The following is a 20,674-nucleotide window of genomic DNA, read 5'->3' on the forward strand; positions in this document are numbered from 1 at the left end:
CATGTTGTCACACGACGGGGACTTTTCCCGTAGTGTCTCCGTAAGTTCAAACATTACATTTTACACAAACCAAAGGTGAAAACATTGATGTTTGTGTTACTTTGTAAACTGCACCACAGCTGTGTGACATCATCGCTCCTCCCTCGAGTTTGTGCTCCTCCTCTATTATTCTATAGCTCTTCATTACTGCTAACATTAATATTATCCTTCATCTACAGATTGTCCTCATGATGTCTCTATACCTCCTTTATATTATTCTCTCTTTCCCACCTCTCCTTCACTAACCTCCTACCCGTCACATTTGTTCCTGTTAACAGGGAGTAATTGTAACCATGTAAAGTGCCTGGACATCATGTATGTTATAAATAAAATGGAACTGGATTAAAGAATGACAAAGTGAAGAATCATGTGTGTGTGGTGTGAGGAGAGCAGCACAGTTCATTCATTGTACAATCTTTTCATTTCTAATGTCCAACAGACTCACAGTGTAAGACTTCTTCTTCTTATTATTATTATTATTATTATTGTTATTATTATTGGACTGAGACACATGGACATGGTCCAGTGATGCACCGCGCAGAGTGTGAGCGGCTGTGTTGAGACTGAGTGAGTGAGTGAATGAGTGAGAGAGTGAGTGAGAGAGTGAGGGCAGAGTCAGAGCGAGCTGATGATCGATCAGCCCAGCCCCAGCTTTGTCTCAGGAGAACAGAGAAAGTGAAGCATCAGAGCGCACACACACACACACACACACACAGCGGTGAGCTCGGTTCACTTTCTTCTCTCTGTGTTTGTTTTGAAAATAACAGACAGATGTTTGAGAATAATGGATTGTTTTGTCTTCTTGTGCAGAGTCTACTATGGAGCGCACTCTTCTGCTGTGGACGCTTCTCACCGTCACATGTGAGAGCACGTCATCAAACCCAGAGCAGTACAGCAGCGCAGTGGTGAGTGTTTGACTCTGTCGTCTCCTGATCTTATTTTATTATTATTATTTTATTTATTTAAAAAACAACCTTCAATATTAATACAGTATATCGATGAAATAGCTTATGCTTTGTTTTAGATCCGGATTTACGTTTCTCTTGATTTTCAGATGTTTGTGCTTCTTAAAGGAAAGTGAAATACTCTATAAAACGAAATATAACCTGCTGCTTATCATGTGTATGACATGATATTAAAATGCACTTTCATTTTAGATAATACCTCTTTTATTTCTTTGGCTTTTTAATGTTAAATGAAGGATATTCATGTGTGTTATAGAAACAATGACACTGAAAATGAAAGAAGTGTTATTAAGGGACTATTTTATTTTCATATTTTTGCATTTTCTAATCGTTAAATATAAAATATTTCATTATAATATTTCACAAACGTCTTAAATAAACCAGGGAAAGTTTATCACAGCAATATTCAACATCTCACATCATGTCACGATGTGAGATCCATATACTTCTGCAGCCTTTTCAGTATCAGGTGATGATTCTTTATCTCTATTGATTTCCTTTCATGTATGACACCGTGCATGCATTTAGATTCAGTCATTTAAACATAAACAACAAAGCATTGTGTCCATTTCACACAAAACTGTGTGAATGAGTTAATCATGCATGTAATCACATGTTTGTGTTTCATGTTTCAATGTCACTCACAAGAGAAAACACCACAAACACTATATTTCATTTCTTTAATCTGACTTTCAATGAAAAACAAAAAACAAAAGTTAGCTGATGACAATTACACTGGGAAATGTGCAGAGCCTGCACTTTCAGTGCTCTTCCTCAAACCAAGAGTTTCACTTCTTTGTTGTCCTGTCTGCATCATGTGTGACGCTGCTGCTGCTGCTGCTGCTGCTGCTGCTGCTGCTGCTGCTGCTGCTGCTGCTGCCTCTGCTGCCGCTGCCGCCGCCGCCGCTGCCGCCGCTGCTGCTGCAGTGAGACACTGATGATGCCACAGAAATGAACTGAAACAGTTTTTCATGTGTAAAGACACAGGATACTGAAATATGGATGTGGCAAACCCCGGGAAGAATAAACACGCTCTTTTCTTTCATATTCAGCCAAACACTTGGACTTTTGAGGATCCGATAAATAGATCAAAATATCACCTTTCTTTTGTGTTTTATTATTATCTGTGCCAAGGGTTACATTACATTACATTACATGTCATTTAGCAGACGCTTTTATCCAAAGCGACTTACAATGGAATCAAGTACAATTAGCCAGGGGTGGAATCGAACTTGCGACCATGATGTCTTTGGTACACAAGGTAGGGTCTTAACCACTGAGCCACTCCACCCCTGTTCAATGGTGGACACCACTGGCCTGCTCCCCTGAATAACATGAATGGTTTTGATATATATATACTTTAACTCTGAATGCTTCGAGGAGTTGAGTACAGTGATCGTATCCATCTTGCATATGTATATATCTATATATACATACATATATATATATATGTATGTATATATGTGTATTATTATTTGGTAATCAAACCCAGTATATGATGAAAAATCCAACTAAACTAAACTAAACACCAGGCCGCACATAAAAGAGTTTGAACATTTTACCTTTTTTTTTTTAAACAAACAGCTGATGGAGCAGGAAACCTTTTTCTTTTGAGGTGCAGCTTCAGTCGATGGGTGGAGATCGTTAAAGAGGAAGGGCAGGTTTCTAAATCATGTTTCACCAACTGTTTTTCACCACACGTGTGTGTGGGATTTCAAAATGAGTTCTCTTCTTGTGTGGTGTGCAAACTGTCAGTTGTGCACAGAGTATACTCGACACAGGAACTGACTCAATAAGGACTGGATCATTAAATATGAATGAGGACGGGGGATGTGCCCAATAAACTGATGATATATAGAGTCATTAATGGATATATATATATACATATATATACACATATGTATATATATATATATATATACATATGTGTATATATATATACATATATATACACATATGTATATATGTATATATATATGAATACATATATACATACAGTATATATACACATATGTATATACGTATACATATATGTATATATATATATATACATATATACACATATGTATATATATATATATATGTATATATATATATATATATATATATATATATATATATATATATATATATATATATATATATATATATATATGTATATACACACATATGTATATAGTATGTGTATATATATACTGTATACACCAAACCAAAGTCCATAGAGCAAGTCCCAGGGACACAGGAGCTGCTGTAACTCATGTTTTTCTCTGTGGGTTGACAGCGACATAAACTGCATTTTCCAAACAGAGAAGTCTAAATGATTATTATTTGTGTGCATGGTGACTGCATCACTGATATGCACTTAGGTCTGCAGCTAATTATTATTTCATTGTTTGGTCCATAAGATGTCAATCCCTCACTGCTCTGCAGATATGTGCTGCCAGTTGCTCCCGTGCTACGCTTGTGTGTGTTGACTGTGTGATGAGGATGAGTTAAATGAAGAGGTCAAATTCACTATTGGTATGAGCACAATTAAAATGAATCACTCATTCACTCACTGACTCATTTTCACATTAGGGTTGCAGGTGCAAATCTCAGCTGACATAGGGTGAAAGACAGGATACACACATGTAATGTGATTGTACAATCATGAGAATTAAGTTCATTTATCTTCATTTTCTACTTTCACCTCAATCTTACACACTGGAGCTTTAAATACTCTACTACAACTCCTCAAAATGAAGTGGTACAGGATCACTGTTAGTCCACTCATGTACGCCATGGCTGTCCTAATATTGTTGGTCCACTGCAGAGAATCATTTATCTCAGATGAGAGTAAGTGTGTAACTGTGTGTGTGTGTCTGTCTGTGCAGGACTGGTTGGGTAGATACGGTTACCTGCCTCCCCCTGACCCACGCACCAGTAAACTGCAGACCATGGAGGGCATTGAGAGAGCCATCAGGGTCATGCAGAGATTCGGAGGGATCCAGGAAACTGGAGTGATCGGTAACATCGTCACTTCTTTGATTTTTTTTTGTTTATTTTTACCAGTTCATACAGCTGCGAGTGAGAAACCACTAAGTGTTACTGTAAGTGTTATATATGCTTCAGGATGAGTTCTTCTAGTTTATGTGGAGTCAGAGCCATTTTATGAACTTCAGGCTAACATTCCTCTCCACTCCAGGCGTCTTGTAGTGATAGCTGTCAATCAAATATAAGGAGTTCCTTGTGGGTGTGATCACACTGAAAGTGACCAATCATAAGAGGGTGGTGCCCTCCTTGGTAGATTTCACCTTTGAGAGTAAATTTTAACTTCGGGAGTAGATTTCACCTTCGAGAGCAGATTTCACCTTCGAGAGCAGATTTCACCTCAAGAGCAGATTTCACCTCAAGAGCAGATTTCACCTCAAGAGCAGATTTCACCTCAAGAGCAGATTTCACCTTGACCACCTTTTCAGAGCAGATTTCACCTCAAGAGCAGATTTCACCTCCAATAGAGAGCAGATTTCAGAGCAGATTCACCTCAGAGCAGATTTCACCTTGAGGCAGATTTCACCTCACCTCAAGAGCAGATTTCACCCATTTCACCTCCGAGTTTCACCCTTCAAGAGCAGAGAGAGCTTTCACCTAGAGCAGATTTCACCTCAGAGCAGATTTCACCTCCTAGAGCAGATTTCACCTCAGAGCAGATTTCACCTCAAGAGCAGATTTCACCTTCAGCAGAGAGCAGATTTCACCTTCGAGAGCAGATTTCACCTCAGAGAGAGCAGATTTCACCTTTCAGAGAGATTTCACCTTCAGAGCAGATTTCACCTCCGAGCACGATTTCACCTGAGAGTTAGAGGCAGATTGCAGATTTCACCTCAGAGCAGATTTCACCTCCAGAGAGCAGATTTCACCTTCAGTTTCAGATTTCACCTCAAGGCAGATTTTCACCTTGAGCAGATTTCACCTCAAGAGCAGATTTCACCTCACAGATTTCAGAGAGCAGACCTTTCACCTCAGCAGATTTCACAGAGCAGATTTCACCTCCAGAGCAGATTTCACCCGAGCAGATTTCACCTTCAAGAGCAGATTTCACCTCTTCAGAGCAGATTTCACCTCCAGATTTCACCTCAAGAGCAGATTTCACCTCAAGAGAGATTTCAGATTTCACCTCAAGAGCAGATTTCACCCAGAGCAGATTTCACCTCACTCAAGAGCAGATTTCACCACCTTCACGAGAGCAGATTTCACCTCCAGATTTCAGATTTCACCTCCAGATTCAGATTTCACCCTCAAGAGCAGATTTCACCTCAAGAGCAGATTTCACCTCAAGAGCAGATTTCACCTCCGAGCAGATTTCACCTCCTAGAGCAGATTTCACCTCCTAGAGCAGATTTCACCTCAGAGAGCAGAGAGATTTCACCTCAAGAGCAGATTTCACCTCCTAGAGCAGATTTCACCTCCGATTTCACCTCAGAGAGGCAGATTTCACCTCAAGAGCAGATTTCACCTCAAGAGCAGATTTCACCTCCAGATTTCACCTCCGAGCAGATTTCACCTCAAGAGCAGATTTCACCAAGAGCAGATTTCACCTCCAAGTAGATTTCACCTTGAGCAGATTTCACCTCAAGAGCAGATTTCACCTTTCAGATTCTCACACCTCAAGAGCAGATTTCACCTTCAGAGATTTCACCTCAAGAGCAGATTTCACCTCAAGAGCAGATTTCACCTCCCAGAGCACCTCAGAGCAGATTTCACCGAGAGCACCTCAAGATTTCACCTTAGAGCAGATTTCACCTCAAGAGCAGATTTCACCTCAATTTCACCTCAAGAGCAGATTTCACCTCAAGAGCAGATTTCTCACCTCGAGAGCAGATTTCACCTCCGAGCAGATTTCACCTCCCAGAGCAGATTTCAGAGATTTCACCTTTCACCTCAGCAGATTTCACCAAGCCTTCACCAAACAGCCAGGTGAAGGACACAGTAGCAGAGGTGGAGGACACAGTAGCAGAGGTGGAGGACACAGTGAGAGGACAGAGGACACAGTCGGCACGGTGGCACAGGCAGAGGTGGAGGACACAGCAGAGGTGGAGGACACAGTGAGAGGTGAAGGACACAGCAGAGGTGGACACAGTGCAGAGGTGGAGGACACAGAAGGTGGAGTAGCAGAGGTGGAGGACACAGTAGCACAGTAGCAGAGGTGGAGGACACAGTAGCACAGAGGACACAGTAGCAGAGGTGGAGGACACAGTAGAGGTGAAGGACACAGAGAGGAGGAGGCAGGTGGAGGACACACAGAGGTGAGGACACAGTACAGAGGTGGAGGACACAGCAGAGGTGGAGGACACAGTCAGAGGTGAAGGACACAGTAGAGGTGAGGACACAGTAGCAGAGGTGGAGGACACAGTGCAGAGAGGTGAAGGACAGAGCTGCAGAGGTGGAGGACACAGTCGCAGAGGTGAAGGACACAGCTGCAGAGGTGGAGGACACAGTAGCAGAGGTGGAGGACACAGCCGCAGAGGTGGAGGACACAGTATGTGGTCTGGAGATAGACCATGCTGTGAATAGATCTGGTACAGCCCTGTCAGCCTCTGACACGTCGGTGTAGAACAGATCTAATGTGTTCATTAGTCCACATATTGTACAAAGAGAGACGTGACTGAAGTCCCTTGAGATTACAATGAGCACTTCCGGGTGCTGTGTCCTCGCCATGACGTTGTGGATGATGTCACACACTGTCGTAAACGGGACGTAAACAACAATGGTGACGATGAATGGGAGTTCCCTCAGCGCATATTCGGCTCCAAAACCACCTTAGAGCAGTTTGGTGTCCGGACAGCAGACCCTCTCGTCCACGGTCACATTACAGGGGTTCCTCCCCCACCTTTCATCCTTACGCTCGTCTTTGGGTCGCGGTAGAGTCTCAGTCGTTGACAGGGCCAACAGTTCCTTCCTAGTGTAGACTAGACAATGATAAATAAATACACACAGACACATGAACACACTATTTTATTTTATCATTCACTTTTAAAGATAAAATTAAAGCTACAGTGAAAGTTCAATAATTCACAAAAGACAATATTAAGAGATGGACGTGCAACAGAATATGTTCAGAACTTTAGCCTGAAAAATAATCATTTGACTTCGTACTTCTGCAAACTTTCTTCTTGTTTCTTACACCACTGTAAGAGATCCAACTGTGTTAAATACTGATCAATTACAAGCCCATTCAGTCTTTCTTCATCACTCATTCATTCACTGCCCATTCACACATTCATACAACACATCCATGTGTTACATTTTTGTTCACTGAAATGAAATAAAAACTAGAGTTTAAAAAAAACACATTTGTAAATGAATGTCATACATAATCCTTTGGGATCATATGAAGTGTATTTATTTATTTTATTAATTTAAAAAAGGTTTTATTTGAAACAGCCTTTTCATTCATTCATTCATTCATAACAAAATGTTTCCAATTTGTTTACAATGTGACACATAAGGCTGTGCAAGTTTAACATGTAGTTAGTTAGAAGTGTTTTTATTACAATTATTATTGCTGTTATTATATTTGTTTACCTTTCACACTGAATGCGTCCATCCTCATTTCTTTGAGACTTTGAAACCTTTCGCTGGGTTTTTATGACACTACTTACTATGAAACCTGCTCCTGGCAAATACTCCATATTCCAAAAAACTAACACTAAAATCAATACAAACTAAACTAAAAATAAATAAAAACTAGCAAAGCTGCAATGAAAACAAATTAAAACAAACAATTAGTGTTATTATGCTATAATAAAAGTTAATATCAGTATCTTTATCAACAGTCTCTGCTGCTGCTTATATAAACGACATCATAGTTGTATAAACATGTCATCACTGACTCTAACTGTGCTGCATAAACGTTCCTTTCACCCCAACCTGTCGAGGCAGATGCTGCACATGTGTTTTCTCTCCACTGATGCCTCGTGTCTCTCCACGATGTTGTCTGTGTACAGACCTGAGATATGTTGTGATTCACACAAATAAAACTGAATTGAAAACTAAATTCAAAAAACAAAACTATTATCACTTTGACCGACACACATCTGTACCGTCACACTTGTCAAAAACAGAATTAGGTTCTTGTTGATGACTTGTTTCCGTGAATGTAGCGCAGGGGAAAACCAGCTGGAGAGCTATTTTAATGCCAGGTGTGAAAAGATTTAGCTCCAACCAGATGTGATTAGATCACTGAGCACAGACCTTATCATGTGTATTTTAATGAATCAGCCCCAGTTCACAAAACTCAGAGTGACTCACACAACAGTAAGTGAGTCAGTGTGTTATGATTGGAACTTCTCTTCCAGACAGTGAAACCCTCAAACTCATGTCCACACCACGCTGCTCTCTGCCTGACATCGTCGGGAGTGAGGACATGCTGAAGAGGAGGAGGAGGAGGAGGAGGAAGAGATATGCGCTGTCCGGCCTCAAGTGGCATAAGACCGAGCTCACATGGAGGTGTGTTTCCTGACATGTCTCTTTGTGGTTTAGTCGCTTCTCTGTATGAATCACCGCGATGTGAATATCATGAGGCTCTGCAGTCATAGGTTTCATCATATCTTAACTTGTAACACATATTCACCATTCATTAGTTGCTTATTAGAATGCATCAGTAACATATTGGCTCTTAATGAGTCATTATTAAGTAGTTACTAATGCCTTATTCTGTGTGGTCTTACGATACAACCAGTAAACCACTAACAAAGAGTTTTCCCTCAATAACCTCAGAATTATTGCTTATTAGTAGTAAGTAAGGAAGTAGCTTTGATTAGACTTTATAAGGTGCTAGCATCACAGGAATAGTTATTGTCCCTTAATAACACCTCATGAATATGTGCTGTTGTTACATAACCAAACACTAAACTACAAGTGTTAATAGTGTCCAAATAACTCTAAATGAAGCGTGTGTTACCCAGAATATATGTTCCCATGCTAAAGTGACATCTTGTAGTTGAACACTTATTAACCAACACATGTTCCCTGACCTAAAGTTGCCTCTTTTTCCTATTCCTGTGATACTACCACCTTATAAAGCATGTTGAGATCATCATTCATATATAACAAATTCCTCACTTACTAATAAGCAATAATTCTGAGGTTATTGAGGGAAAACTCTTCGTTACTGGTTTACTGCTTGTATAATAAGGCCACGCAGAATAAGGCATTAATAATACTTAATAATGACGAATTAAGAGTCGATATGTTACTAATTTGCATGCTAATGAATGGTGAATATGTGTTCCCTTAACTTAAACCAAAAGTCAGCTACACTGTAATGTTAGACTTTAACACCATTTAAGGTAGAAGAAAAAACTCCCTTCTTTTTGAGGAAGTGTTAAGGGAGAAATACTTACACAATGTACAGATCCTGTTTTGATGAGTTTGTTCTATTATTCATGTTGTCATAAATGAAATGAACACGCCTCTTTCACAGCTGTCAGTGCTAACATAGATCCACGTGTGACACTGAGTCAGTGTCCAACTCAGGCATCATTCATTTCATTATTCATATTCTTTTTTTTCCTACTGTGACCTGTCAACATGTCATGAAAAATCTATATTTGGTGAGATTAGATGATCTCACCAAGTCTAGTCTTAACAATCACTCAAAGCTGCTTTACTCTACAGTTTTGCCATTTTTCACCCATTCACTCACACGTTCATACAGTGCAGCACATGTTTTTATCACTCATCATTCACACCCATTCACACGCTGCCGGCACAGCCATCAGGAGAAACGTGGGGTTAAGTGTTGGGAATCAAACCCACAACCCACAGTTGAACATTGACTTACTCTAACCCTAAGCCATATATGGCATTAGGAAAAAGAAACATGCAGAATAACAAGACAACATAAATAGGATTAAAATAGTTCATTATTATTTTTATTTGGAGCTGCAGTGAGACCCAACAGCAGGAGGTAGGTGTCGACAGTGATTTAGAAGCTACACATTAACATGACCTTACACTGTATCTGTGTTGTTCTTGTCTGCAGTCTCCACAACTTCCCGTCCCCCTCCCGCTCTCCAACCCTGACTCATGAATTGGTGGAGGGGATCCTGACTCACGCCTTCAAAGCCTGGAGTGACGCGGCCCCCCTGAGTTTTCGTCGGCAGCAGAGTGACAGCGGCGGAGGTGACATCAGAGTGTCTTTCTTCCATTTTCTGCATGATGATGGATACCCATTTGACGGGAGGGGGGGCACCCTGGCCCACGCCTTCTTCCCTGGCAGGGATGAAGTGGCTGGAGACACACACTTTGATGATCATGAGACCTGGAGCTATGGAGGTAATTACTGAACATCACTGTCAATGAGAGGATGGATGGGTGGGTGGGTGGGTGGATGGATCGACGGACGGACGGACGGACGGATGGGTGGGTGGATGGATCGACGGACGGATGGATGGATAAAGCGGTACAAAATGGATGTATAGCGCCAAATTACAACATACATGATCTCAAGGCTCAGTACATAGAAAACATCAAGGAGAGCAGAGAAACACAACAGTTCACACAATGAGCAAACACTAGGCATCAGTGGAGAGAAAAAACTTAACTTAACTTAACAGAAGAAGAAATCTCTGATAGAACCAGGCTCAGAGATGTGCGGTCATCTGCCTCGACCGGTTGGGGTGAAAGGAAAAATGGGGGACAGTGGAGAGGTGGGGGACAGAAAGGGGGGAGAGACCAGGAGCAGATACACAACAACTGTATCAGGTTACAAGTTTATACAGTTAATGATGACATGTTTATACAACTATGATGTCCTTTATATAACCACCAGCAGAGACTGCTGATAAACATTATACTGATATCATTACATGTCATATCAACTTTTATTGTAGCATAATATTAATAATGGTGATAATATGTATGATTATTATTGTAATAATAACAATAATAATAACAATAATAATAATAATAGTCTCGAAACTGGATCTGGATCCTGCAACTTGCAAGATGAGGACAGAGAGAGGGAGAGAGCACAGGAAGGAAAGACACACATATTAGGTTAATGACATATAATAAAGTCATATCCATACCCTGAGTGTGAGAGAGTGAGTGTGAGAGAGTGAGTGTGAATGCACCACAGGAAATTCCCCAGCAGTCCAGGTCTATAGCAGCCTAGTAAAGAGACTAGACCATTATCTGAGGCTAAGCAAAGGTCGTTACTAACTTGAACTAGTGCTGTGTCTGTGCTATGATGTCGTCTAAAACCTGACTGAAAATCTTCAAACAGGCCATTAATCATTGATTAGCAACTGCCTTTTCAGATATCAGTCATATATTGATTGATGTGACAGAGGGTCCAGATTAGGAACTACACAATATGTTTTATTACATTATATTAAATATATCATGACATTAGATTTTGAATATCATCATCTAAACTTTTCCTGGTTTTAAAGGCTTTTGCATTGATAATCATATTTATTATATTGGTTACATTTGTGAAAGGGCCAAACGGTGGTGTAGTGGTTAGCACTCTCGCCTTGCAGTGAGAAGACCCGTGTTCGAGCCCCGGTTGGAACAAGGGCCTTTCTGCATGGAGTTTGCATGTTCTCCCCGTGTGTGCGTGGGTTCTCTCCGGGTTCTCCGGCTTCCTCCCACAGTCCAAAAACATGCAATGTGGGGATTAGGTGAATTGGACACTCTAAATTGACCGTAGGAGTGAGTGTGAGAGTGAATGGTTGTTTGTCTCTAGTTGTGTGTGGCCCTGCGATGGACTGGCGAACTGTCCAGGGTGTACCCCGCCTATCGCCCCATGGAGCTGAGATTGGCACAGCACCCCCCGCGACCCTCTGGTGGAGGATGAAGCGGTTAGATGATGACTGACTGACTGACATTTGTGAAATTCACTAAATATTATGAATTAAATAGTATATATGTTGATTAGAAAATACATGTAATGCATAAATTATATATTTTTTAAAGGTCACCAGTTCAGCCTCATTATTTGTATTTGAACCATGTTTATCGTCAATTTCATTGTTTCTAACACATGTAAATATCCTTCATTTAACATTAAAAAGCCTGAAATGATATACAATATAACATATATCTCTATGATATCTGGATATTATAGATATATATATATCTATAATATCCAGATATTATTTTAAACCGTATCACCCAGCCTTACAGAAATATTGATTTGATTTATAATGTGATATATATATACAGTATATAAATACCAAATGATATATTTTAAAAAAAGTATAGCGGGTATAAGGATTATTGGTGATTTATGGAAAAGACTCTACATATTCAGGGCTGAAGCCTCACAGTTCCTGGCTTTGTGCTTGACGTCCTCAGGTGACGGCGGCAGCACGGACTTGTTCACAGTTGCAGTGCATGAGTTTGGTCATGCGCTGGGTTTGTCCCATTCCTCCACTGATCCATCCATCATGAGGCCGTACTATCAGGGTCCTGTGGAGAGCATTCACAACTTCCAGCTGGACCTGGACGACAGGCTGGCCATCCAGCAGCTGTACGGTCAGTGCCTGGTCCTACTGCTGGATCTCTAACATTCATTATAATACACAGTAAACAGAACGTCCTGTGTGTGGTTCAGAATATGTATATCTATAGATATAGATATAGATATACATATGATGTAAAGGTGCAAATAGGGGATTTTACTAAAGCACTTCCTGCCATGTCACCCGGTGTGTCAAAGGTGGATGTGGCTTTGCTGTTTTTCAGTGTTGGCTAACGTCACCATGTCTCTTGTGTAGGTGTGAAGAGCGATGGGCTGCCGGGCGGTGTGGATCCTGACCTCCCAGTCCTGCCAAATCCTGCTCCCCCTAAACCAACACAGCCGTGAGTTGCAGCCACTTCTGCTCATCCTCTCAGACAGAAACAGTCTGCTTCCACACGCCAGGACCATTATCCATTCACTCACTTTACTCATGAGCAAGTGAATATTGAAGTCATTTAAGACCAGTGATGCACATCAAAGCCCTGTGAGCCTTACTTTCACAACTAAGGATCATGCTGCGCCCTCTTGTGACTAGTTCACTACATTACACCAATATGACTTTAGATTTCACTCCACATTTTCTGCCCAGATCTGAGCCCTCCTTCCCAAAGCGCTGTCAGGGAGGATTTGATGCAGTGGCAAACATCAGGGGTGAGGTCTTCTTCTTTAAAGGTAAGTAGAGAAAATATCCATTACACAAAAGTGAATATAGCCAATTGTACAGAATTAGAATGAGTTATTTTTGCACAGCTTAGTGATAGTGAATATGACCTCTCTTCTTGGTAAAGGTGCATATTTTTGGAGAACGACACGCGATGGGTCTCTACTGTCACTCAATCCGGCTGAGATCAAAAACTTCTGGACTGGACTTCCAGCAGGAACAGACAAGATCGATGCAGTGTACGAGAGGAGAAGCGACAGCAGTATCGTCTTCTTCATAGGTGGGTGAGGAAGCTGAAGGCCCGTCTGATCAAAAGTTACACTATTTAACAATAATAATAATAATAATAATAATAATAATAATAAATGGTGATGTGAATGTGAAGATTCTGATGTTGAACACATCCTTTAACATGTTAGCATACATTTTTTTGAGTACTTCTATCCACCCACCCACCCACCTATCCATCCATCCATCCCCCATCCATCCAAAACCAAAAACCAGACCATCACAGATAAATCCTCATTTGGGGTTACTTAGTAGACTACTGGTAAGCAGTGTTGCCTCACACCATGAAGGTCGTCTGTTTGAAACCCGGTTGGACTGAGGGCTTTTGTTGCATGCTCTCCCTGAGCGTGCATGAGGTTCCCCCGAGACTCAACATTTGATCAAAATCCCAACATGGCTTGATGCAATTTTCTAATCTAATCTGATTTTAAACAGATCTGCACAAATATCACTCAGTAATCATTTATGATTCATGATTTCATCGTTTAATGATGTAAAAATGACTATTCCTCTTATTAATCATATCACAATCCCTGTCAAAATAGTTGCAATAAGATATTTATTCAAACATAAATAAAATAAAGCCAGTTTGACATGTTCCTCTCTCACCAGGATCTCAGTACTGGGTCTTCAAGGACACAGTGGCCATGTCCGGTTACCCCCGGCCTCTGTCTGAATGGGGCATGATCAGAAAGAGCGGGGCTGTGGTGGACAGGGTGGACGCGGCCTTTATCTGGGCTCACAATGGCAAGACCTACCTGTTCAGCAGAGGCGAGTTCTGGAGGTTCGATGAGAGTCGCAAAGATGGACAGGTGACCACGAGGCCTGAAGCGGGGTACCCACGCGACAACAGCCTCTGGGCGGGAGTGCCCTCCAACATGGATGACATCATCAGCTGGGGAGGAGGTATCACAGAGATTTCATCAATGCTTTACATTTTACACACATCTTTCATCAGCTACTAACAATCTGGGAGAAAGAGAAGAGACAACCCGACGGCACAAAACATCCAAGTTCATTCAGGAAAAAATGACTTTTATTATACGCAGCTGAAAACATCAAACATCACTGAATCAGTAAAGAGGGAACAACTTGTAATCATGAGAAGACGAGCCTTGTTATCACAGGATAATGCATGATGTCATTGTCCACGCTCTGCTTCCACATAAACGTCTCACTATGTTTGTGCCTCTCTTCAGGAGATGCCTACTTCTTCAAGGACAATCTCTACTGGGTTTTAAAGAGCGGGGGTCTGAACCAGGACATTGTCACTCCTAAATCCATCGCTGTGGACTGGCTCCGGTGTCCCGCTCCACCTTCAACCTCCACCACAGCCAACCCTCGGTTACCAGGGAAGTGCAGCTGTGACCTACGGGACTCCGCCCCATTTATGAGAAGCAGCTGGAGCCTAATGATATTTGTTCTTCTAGTTATTATTGACTTTGTTAGACCATAGAAAAGTGAAGCAGTAAACAGAGGATTATATTTATTTTATTTAGTATATTATATTATTGGGGTACCCCTGATCAAGTTACCCAGTTCCCATTGCTCATTGTTAATTGGACATTTAAATTGCCCTCAGCCACAGGGGGGCACATGCAATTCAGTTCAATTTTATTTGTTTAGCACCAAATCATAACATACAGTATCTCAGGTCTGTACATAGACAACATCATGGAGAGCAACCTGTATGGAGCAGGAAGAGCATGTGGTGAATCAAATGTGCACTGCACAAAAAAAAGGTATTTTAATGATGATATATCCTCTAAATAAAATAAATAAATGTTGCATAAATGCACTTGTTTTTGTCAGATGGTAAAATGTTTATAGATGAACGTTCTAAAAGTCCTCCATCATCACATGAGCACAGAGCTGAGGCACTCTCTCCATCTCTGAAACTCTGGATTGATATTTATGTCTGTTTGTAGGTATCTTTGCATTGCAGGCAGAATCCGAATCTATTCATTGCAAACTAGTTTTACACAGATTGTATAAGGAATGTGCGTAACAGCCGGGGTTTTAAGACGCTCAGTTATTGTGATCTTTGAACTGCTTTGAAATGCTGAAGAACAGAACTGAGGATGAGAATGAAGGACAACTTCAGTGTGTCACTGATTTGAACTTTGAACTGTGAAGGTGTTAAACTAAGGTCTTAGTATACAGCGCTGGAAGTGAAGTGAATGGTGATGTATTGTAAGTATTTAAACACATTTAAAATTCACAATAGCTTTTAAGTCCTTATTAATGATGAAAAGTTATCAAAAGTTATAAAAGTTAAGTTAAAAGTTAAAAAAAATGTTATCTGCAATATGAGCGGTGGATGTGTGACATGGGTGAGGGTTTGTTTGTCAGGCTGAGAGAAAGAGAGAGAGAGAGAAGCCTGTAATCTGCTGCACAGAAGGAAAACAAGTTCACACCACAAGATAAGATTAGTGAAGTCAGCTGAACACAGATTAAGTTAAGAAACATCTGGTGGTTGAGTGGCAGTTACTTTATTTGTCATTTTTGTTGATGGAAAACCAAAAACTTTCCACACGTGACTTTTCAGATGATCAGTGGTGACATGTTCTGACTGAGCATGAGATTGTTGTCATTCACAAAACTTTATTGTTCTGCGAGGGTTGTACGTGAGCAAATTTACTTATTACTTTATTATTACATATATATATACATACATACATATACATATTATATTATACTTTATATATTATTACTTACTAAATAATACTTGTTCACACATGGATAGGCAGAGGAAAGAGGGTGGGGCTGAATCACTATGTTTTAACAGGTGTATTAAAAAAATGAAATATTCAAATTATATTTGACTCCCAACTATGTACCACAAAGAGTTGTAGTCCACCTTACAGAAGAAGAAGAATGAACAGCCTGCATGGACAGTGAAATCTTCATTCTAAAGTAATGAGTCACTGTGTTACTGTTGTGTTGTGTTGGACATCGGTTTGTGTAGTTCAACTTTGCTACATGCATTAAGTTGTCTGTGGGGACAAACTCACTAGATTACATGTCATTACATGTCATTTTACATAGATGTTCCTCCATGATGATTTTAGAGGAATGAAACTAGCAGCCAATGGGGGTCAAGCCAGAACACTCATGTTCTGGCTTGACTGGGAAGACCAGCAGTTCAGTTTTTGAGAGGTTTAGCTGGAGGTGATGGGCTTTCATCCATGCAGATACGTCAGAGAGACAATCTGAGATTCGTGCTGAGACCGTGTGGTCATCAGCTGGGTATCATCAGCATAGCAGTGATATGAGAAACCATGTGAGTGAATGATCCGGCCCAACAAGGTGGTGTACATGGCAAAGAGGAGAGACCCCAGCACCGAGCCTTGGGGCACCCCTGTGGCAAGGCTGTGTGGTGCAGATGTGTGACCTAGCACATTGAACAATCGCCGCTCTGGCTTCTTTTAAGGGTTCTGTCACAGACAACAGAGCTGTTACATTGAGTGGAGTGGCCACCTTTGAAGCCAGACCTGCTTGAACACTCCCCTTTCAATGGAGAGGAACGGGAGGAGAGAGACCGGCCGATAGTTTTCTACCTGGGTGGGAGTGAGGGAAGGTTTTTTGAGCAGTGGTTTTGAGCGTGTTTGAGTGCAGTAGGAAATGTAGCTGATGTCAGTGAAGCATTATTTACATGTGTGATTGCTGCTGTGACAGCAGGACCTATAGATTGCAGGAGTTTGGTTGGGATGGGATCCAGTGAGCATGTGTTAGGACCTGTACCTGGACTGTACATGTTGGAGGATTGGTGAGGCCCTTTACTGGAGGAGCAGTGAACTGGCTGGGGGATTTTCCGGTGGTACACACACATTCACTCTCTCACACTCAGGATATGATTATGACTTTTTATATGTCATTAACCTTGTCTCTTTCTCTCCCTAGTTTGTGTCCTTCCTTCCTTCCCTCTCTCTCTCTCTCCGTATTCTCATCATGCAGGTTGAAGGATCAAGATCCAGTTTCCGAGGCTACGCTCATCGTCACCATTATTATTATTTTGTAATTAAAAAGTCGATATCAGTAACTGTATAAACTTGTAACCTGATACAGTTGTTGTGTATCTGCTGCTGGTCTCCCTCTCTCTCTTCTGTCTCTCCCTCTTGTCCTTTCTCTCCCCCCATTTTCTGTCCCCCACCTCTCCACTATCCCCCATTTTTCCTTTCACCCCAACCGGTCGAGGCAGATGACCGCACATCTCTGAGCCTGGTTCTGTCAGAGATTTCTTCCTGTTAAGAGGGAGTTTTTTCTCTCCACTGATGCCTAGTGTTTGCTCATTGTGTGAACTGTTGGGGGTCTCTGCTCTCTTTGATGTTGTCTATGTACAGACCTGAGATAATGTATGTTATGATTTGGTGCTATACAAATAAAATTGAATTGAATTGAATTGAATTGAACTGACTGCTGATAGCAAACAGCAAACAAAGGGGTCTGCTGTCAGGTTGGAAGCAGGTGATAGAGGCAGAGGGTTGAGTGGAGTTTAGAAGGTAGAGAATAGTTTCCGGGTGTCAGTTGTTTTGTCAGTCTTGTCATTGCAGAAAGCAGTGACACTGGATGAGAAGAAGGTCAGTAGTGACTGGAATCTGTTCTAGGTCAGAGGAACCTAAACAGGTTGAAACCGGATTGACGACAGGACGGTATACACATTAGCATTGAAACGGTAATTTCTTGATGGTCCCAAAATGAGATGCAATAGTTAAGAGCGATGGGACGGACGACCCATTCTCGTGTGGCCATCAGCTGGGTATCATCGGCATAGCAGTGATATGAGAAACCATGTGAGTGAACGATCTGGCCTGACATTGACATTGAACAAGCCGTGATTGTGCAGCTACTCCTGAGAACATTAATCCTGCTGAGGTCAGAGAGCCCTTGTGTCCATGTGGTCTACGCTTGTAGAAGGTCAGCAAGGAAGTCTTGGGTCATTCTAGCCCCTCTGCTTACTCCAGAGTTTGTCATAATGGGTTGCTAGGACTTTGTATATGTACCTCATTGTTGGGATGTGCTGCGCTAGAGGCCAAGACAGTGCCGCGTTACCTGTTCTGAGGCATAGCTCAAAGCTTGTGGAAAGAGCAGAACATGGGAAATGCTCTACCACTGATCTTCAGTTACTGAGATATTGGGCTGACTGAGTTGATGTCTTGTGATGTTTATTGAGCTGACTGACATGGAGCTTGCACCATGTCATTAAGGCATTTTGTCATTCAACTGGTCCAGATGAACATGAAGAAGAAGGACTTTGATCTGCCATGGGAGGCTTTGAACGTCTGTTACCATGACATGAAAGCCACAGCATCCACAAAAGAAAGAACTTCTCTGCACAGCCAGAGGTGGAGCAGTTCAAGGTATGATTGAGAACTACAAACTGTGATCGAGGGCTTTGATTATTATTAGAAGATCTGTGATGATGATGAAGCATGAGACAGAGGAGATGAGGGGAATTATGATAAAGAACTTTGGACTGTGATAAAGAACTTCAAACTCTGGAGGGCAACATTACAATATTAGAAGAGGAAGAACACTTCAGTGAAATAACACACACACACACACACAAATGCATAAATGACAGCTTTGAACTTTGAACGCCACCCCATTTATTAAAAGAGGCATGAAAAATGAGGAGGAAGAAATGAGGAAGGGTGATTTAGACTCCTGCCTCTTCACCTCTGAAGACACGGAATCGCCATCATCAGATGTGTATGGCGCGGAGAGACTGATTCACAGCGGTTTGGAAATGCCCATGTTCTCACGGAGAACCATGGAACTGCTTTTCACCAAGTGCATTGCTGAGGTATTTCCTCCAGTTATGCAGGTGATTAAAGGCCAAACTATGAGCATAATTAACGGCCATCTGCTGAATGTCAAGAGCCACTTAATTGTGGAGACCATCAGCCACGAAATCCTCAGAACTGTGATACCACAGGTGTTAGGCCACGGTTCAGCTGGCCGGAGGTACATATACGTGACAGAGGGCGACATCCTGCACAGCCTGGGATATTCTCTTGACATGGGCATCAGAGAAGTGCTGAGACTCACAGGGCAGCAGCACTGTGTCTCAATAAGCAAACTGAAGCAGCTCATCGTGGTGGAGGTGGTGAATACAGTTAACTTCTCACTGGATCACGTCACAGATGCTCATATGATTGAGATTGAGCCTCAGCGTTGTGTTTTAATGCACCCCCAAAAAATAGTTGACCTTTTTGGTCTTTTACTGACATCAGTTTATTCAAACAGGCTTGAGTCATGTGACGAGCAAGGATGTTCACAACCTAACGATCCCACAGTCTTTTGATGACAATGGAAAGACCTTCATCATTTGGTTTGCTCCAGCGCTGGTGACCTGCATCAATGTATCCATGTTGGCATGTCTGGAAGAGTGCACTGTGGGAAATCTGAACTACATTTCCCTAAGAATATCGAATAAGCAGTGTGCATCTGCAAAGCAGCAATAATCTCCAGTGATCACTCACTCAACAGGCTCCTGTCCATCATAGACAATCCACACCATCCACAGACAGAGGAGCAGCTTCAGCGACAGACTGCTGTCAGTGTCCTGCTCCACAGAACGACTGAGGAGAACATTCCTCCTCATGCCATCAGACTCTTCAACCTGCATCATACATGTGCATGCACACACGCACACATGTACATGTGCATGCACACACTCACCTCTGCACTGTAATGACGCAACCTTCTGATTTATAATTCATTTCTTTCAACGTCTTCATATTTTTTTATATGTTTCATTTTATACTTAGACTGTACTTGCACGCCTCTTATGTTTCTATTTTGTAACATATTCTTGGAGCTGCTGAACTGTGAATTTCTCTGTGAGATGAATAAAGTATCTGATCATCGATTTGAGCAGATTCATCTCAGGCGTTTAACACAACTGCAAAGACCTCAGAGAGATGCTTTTGAGGAGAACAAGAAGAGGAATCAAGAGTCCATCAATGCTCTCAACTATTATCAGGATGTCATCTTTGGAGGAGGCTCAAATCCACCTTCAACAGAACCAGCTGGACAAATGTTTAATCGCGATAAATCGCATTAATGTCATAGTGAACACACAATTAATCGCATTAATGTCATAGTTAACTCACGATTAATCGCATTAATGTCATAGTGAACTCACAATTAATCGCATTAATGTCATAGTTAACTCGCGATTAATCGCATTAATGTCATAGTGAA

The 20,674-nt window shown here is 41.5% G+C and overlaps 1 protein-coding gene across 1 annotated transcript; it reads left to right on the forward strand.

The window, feature by feature from the left end:
- The first annotated feature begins 680 nt into the window (after positions 1-680).
- Positions 681-15,686, forward strand: LOC122764800 (matrix metalloproteinase-17-like). Its single transcript, XM_044018741.1, has 11 exons — positions 681-757; positions 850-944; positions 3,878-4,010; positions 8,342-8,492; positions 10,030-10,322; positions 12,351-12,530; positions 12,773-12,857; positions 13,106-13,188; positions 13,305-13,457; positions 14,078-14,371; positions 14,665-15,686. Exons 2-11 carry the CDS (start codon positions 858-860, stop codon positions 14,919-14,921), a joined length of 1,716 nt encoding a protein of 571 aa, XP_043874676.1. The 5' UTR covers positions 681-757; positions 850-857; the 3' UTR covers positions 14,922-15,686.
- Positions 15,687-20,674: the final 4,988 nt, after the last annotated feature.

Source organism: Solea senegalensis, unplaced genomic scaffold, assembly GCF_019176455.1.
Source record: "Solea senegalensis isolate Sse05_10M unplaced genomic scaffold, IFAPA_SoseM_1 scf7180000017673, whole genome shotgun sequence".
NCBI classification, from domain to species: Eukaryota; Metazoa; Chordata; class Actinopteri; order Pleuronectiformes; family Soleidae; genus Solea; species Solea senegalensis.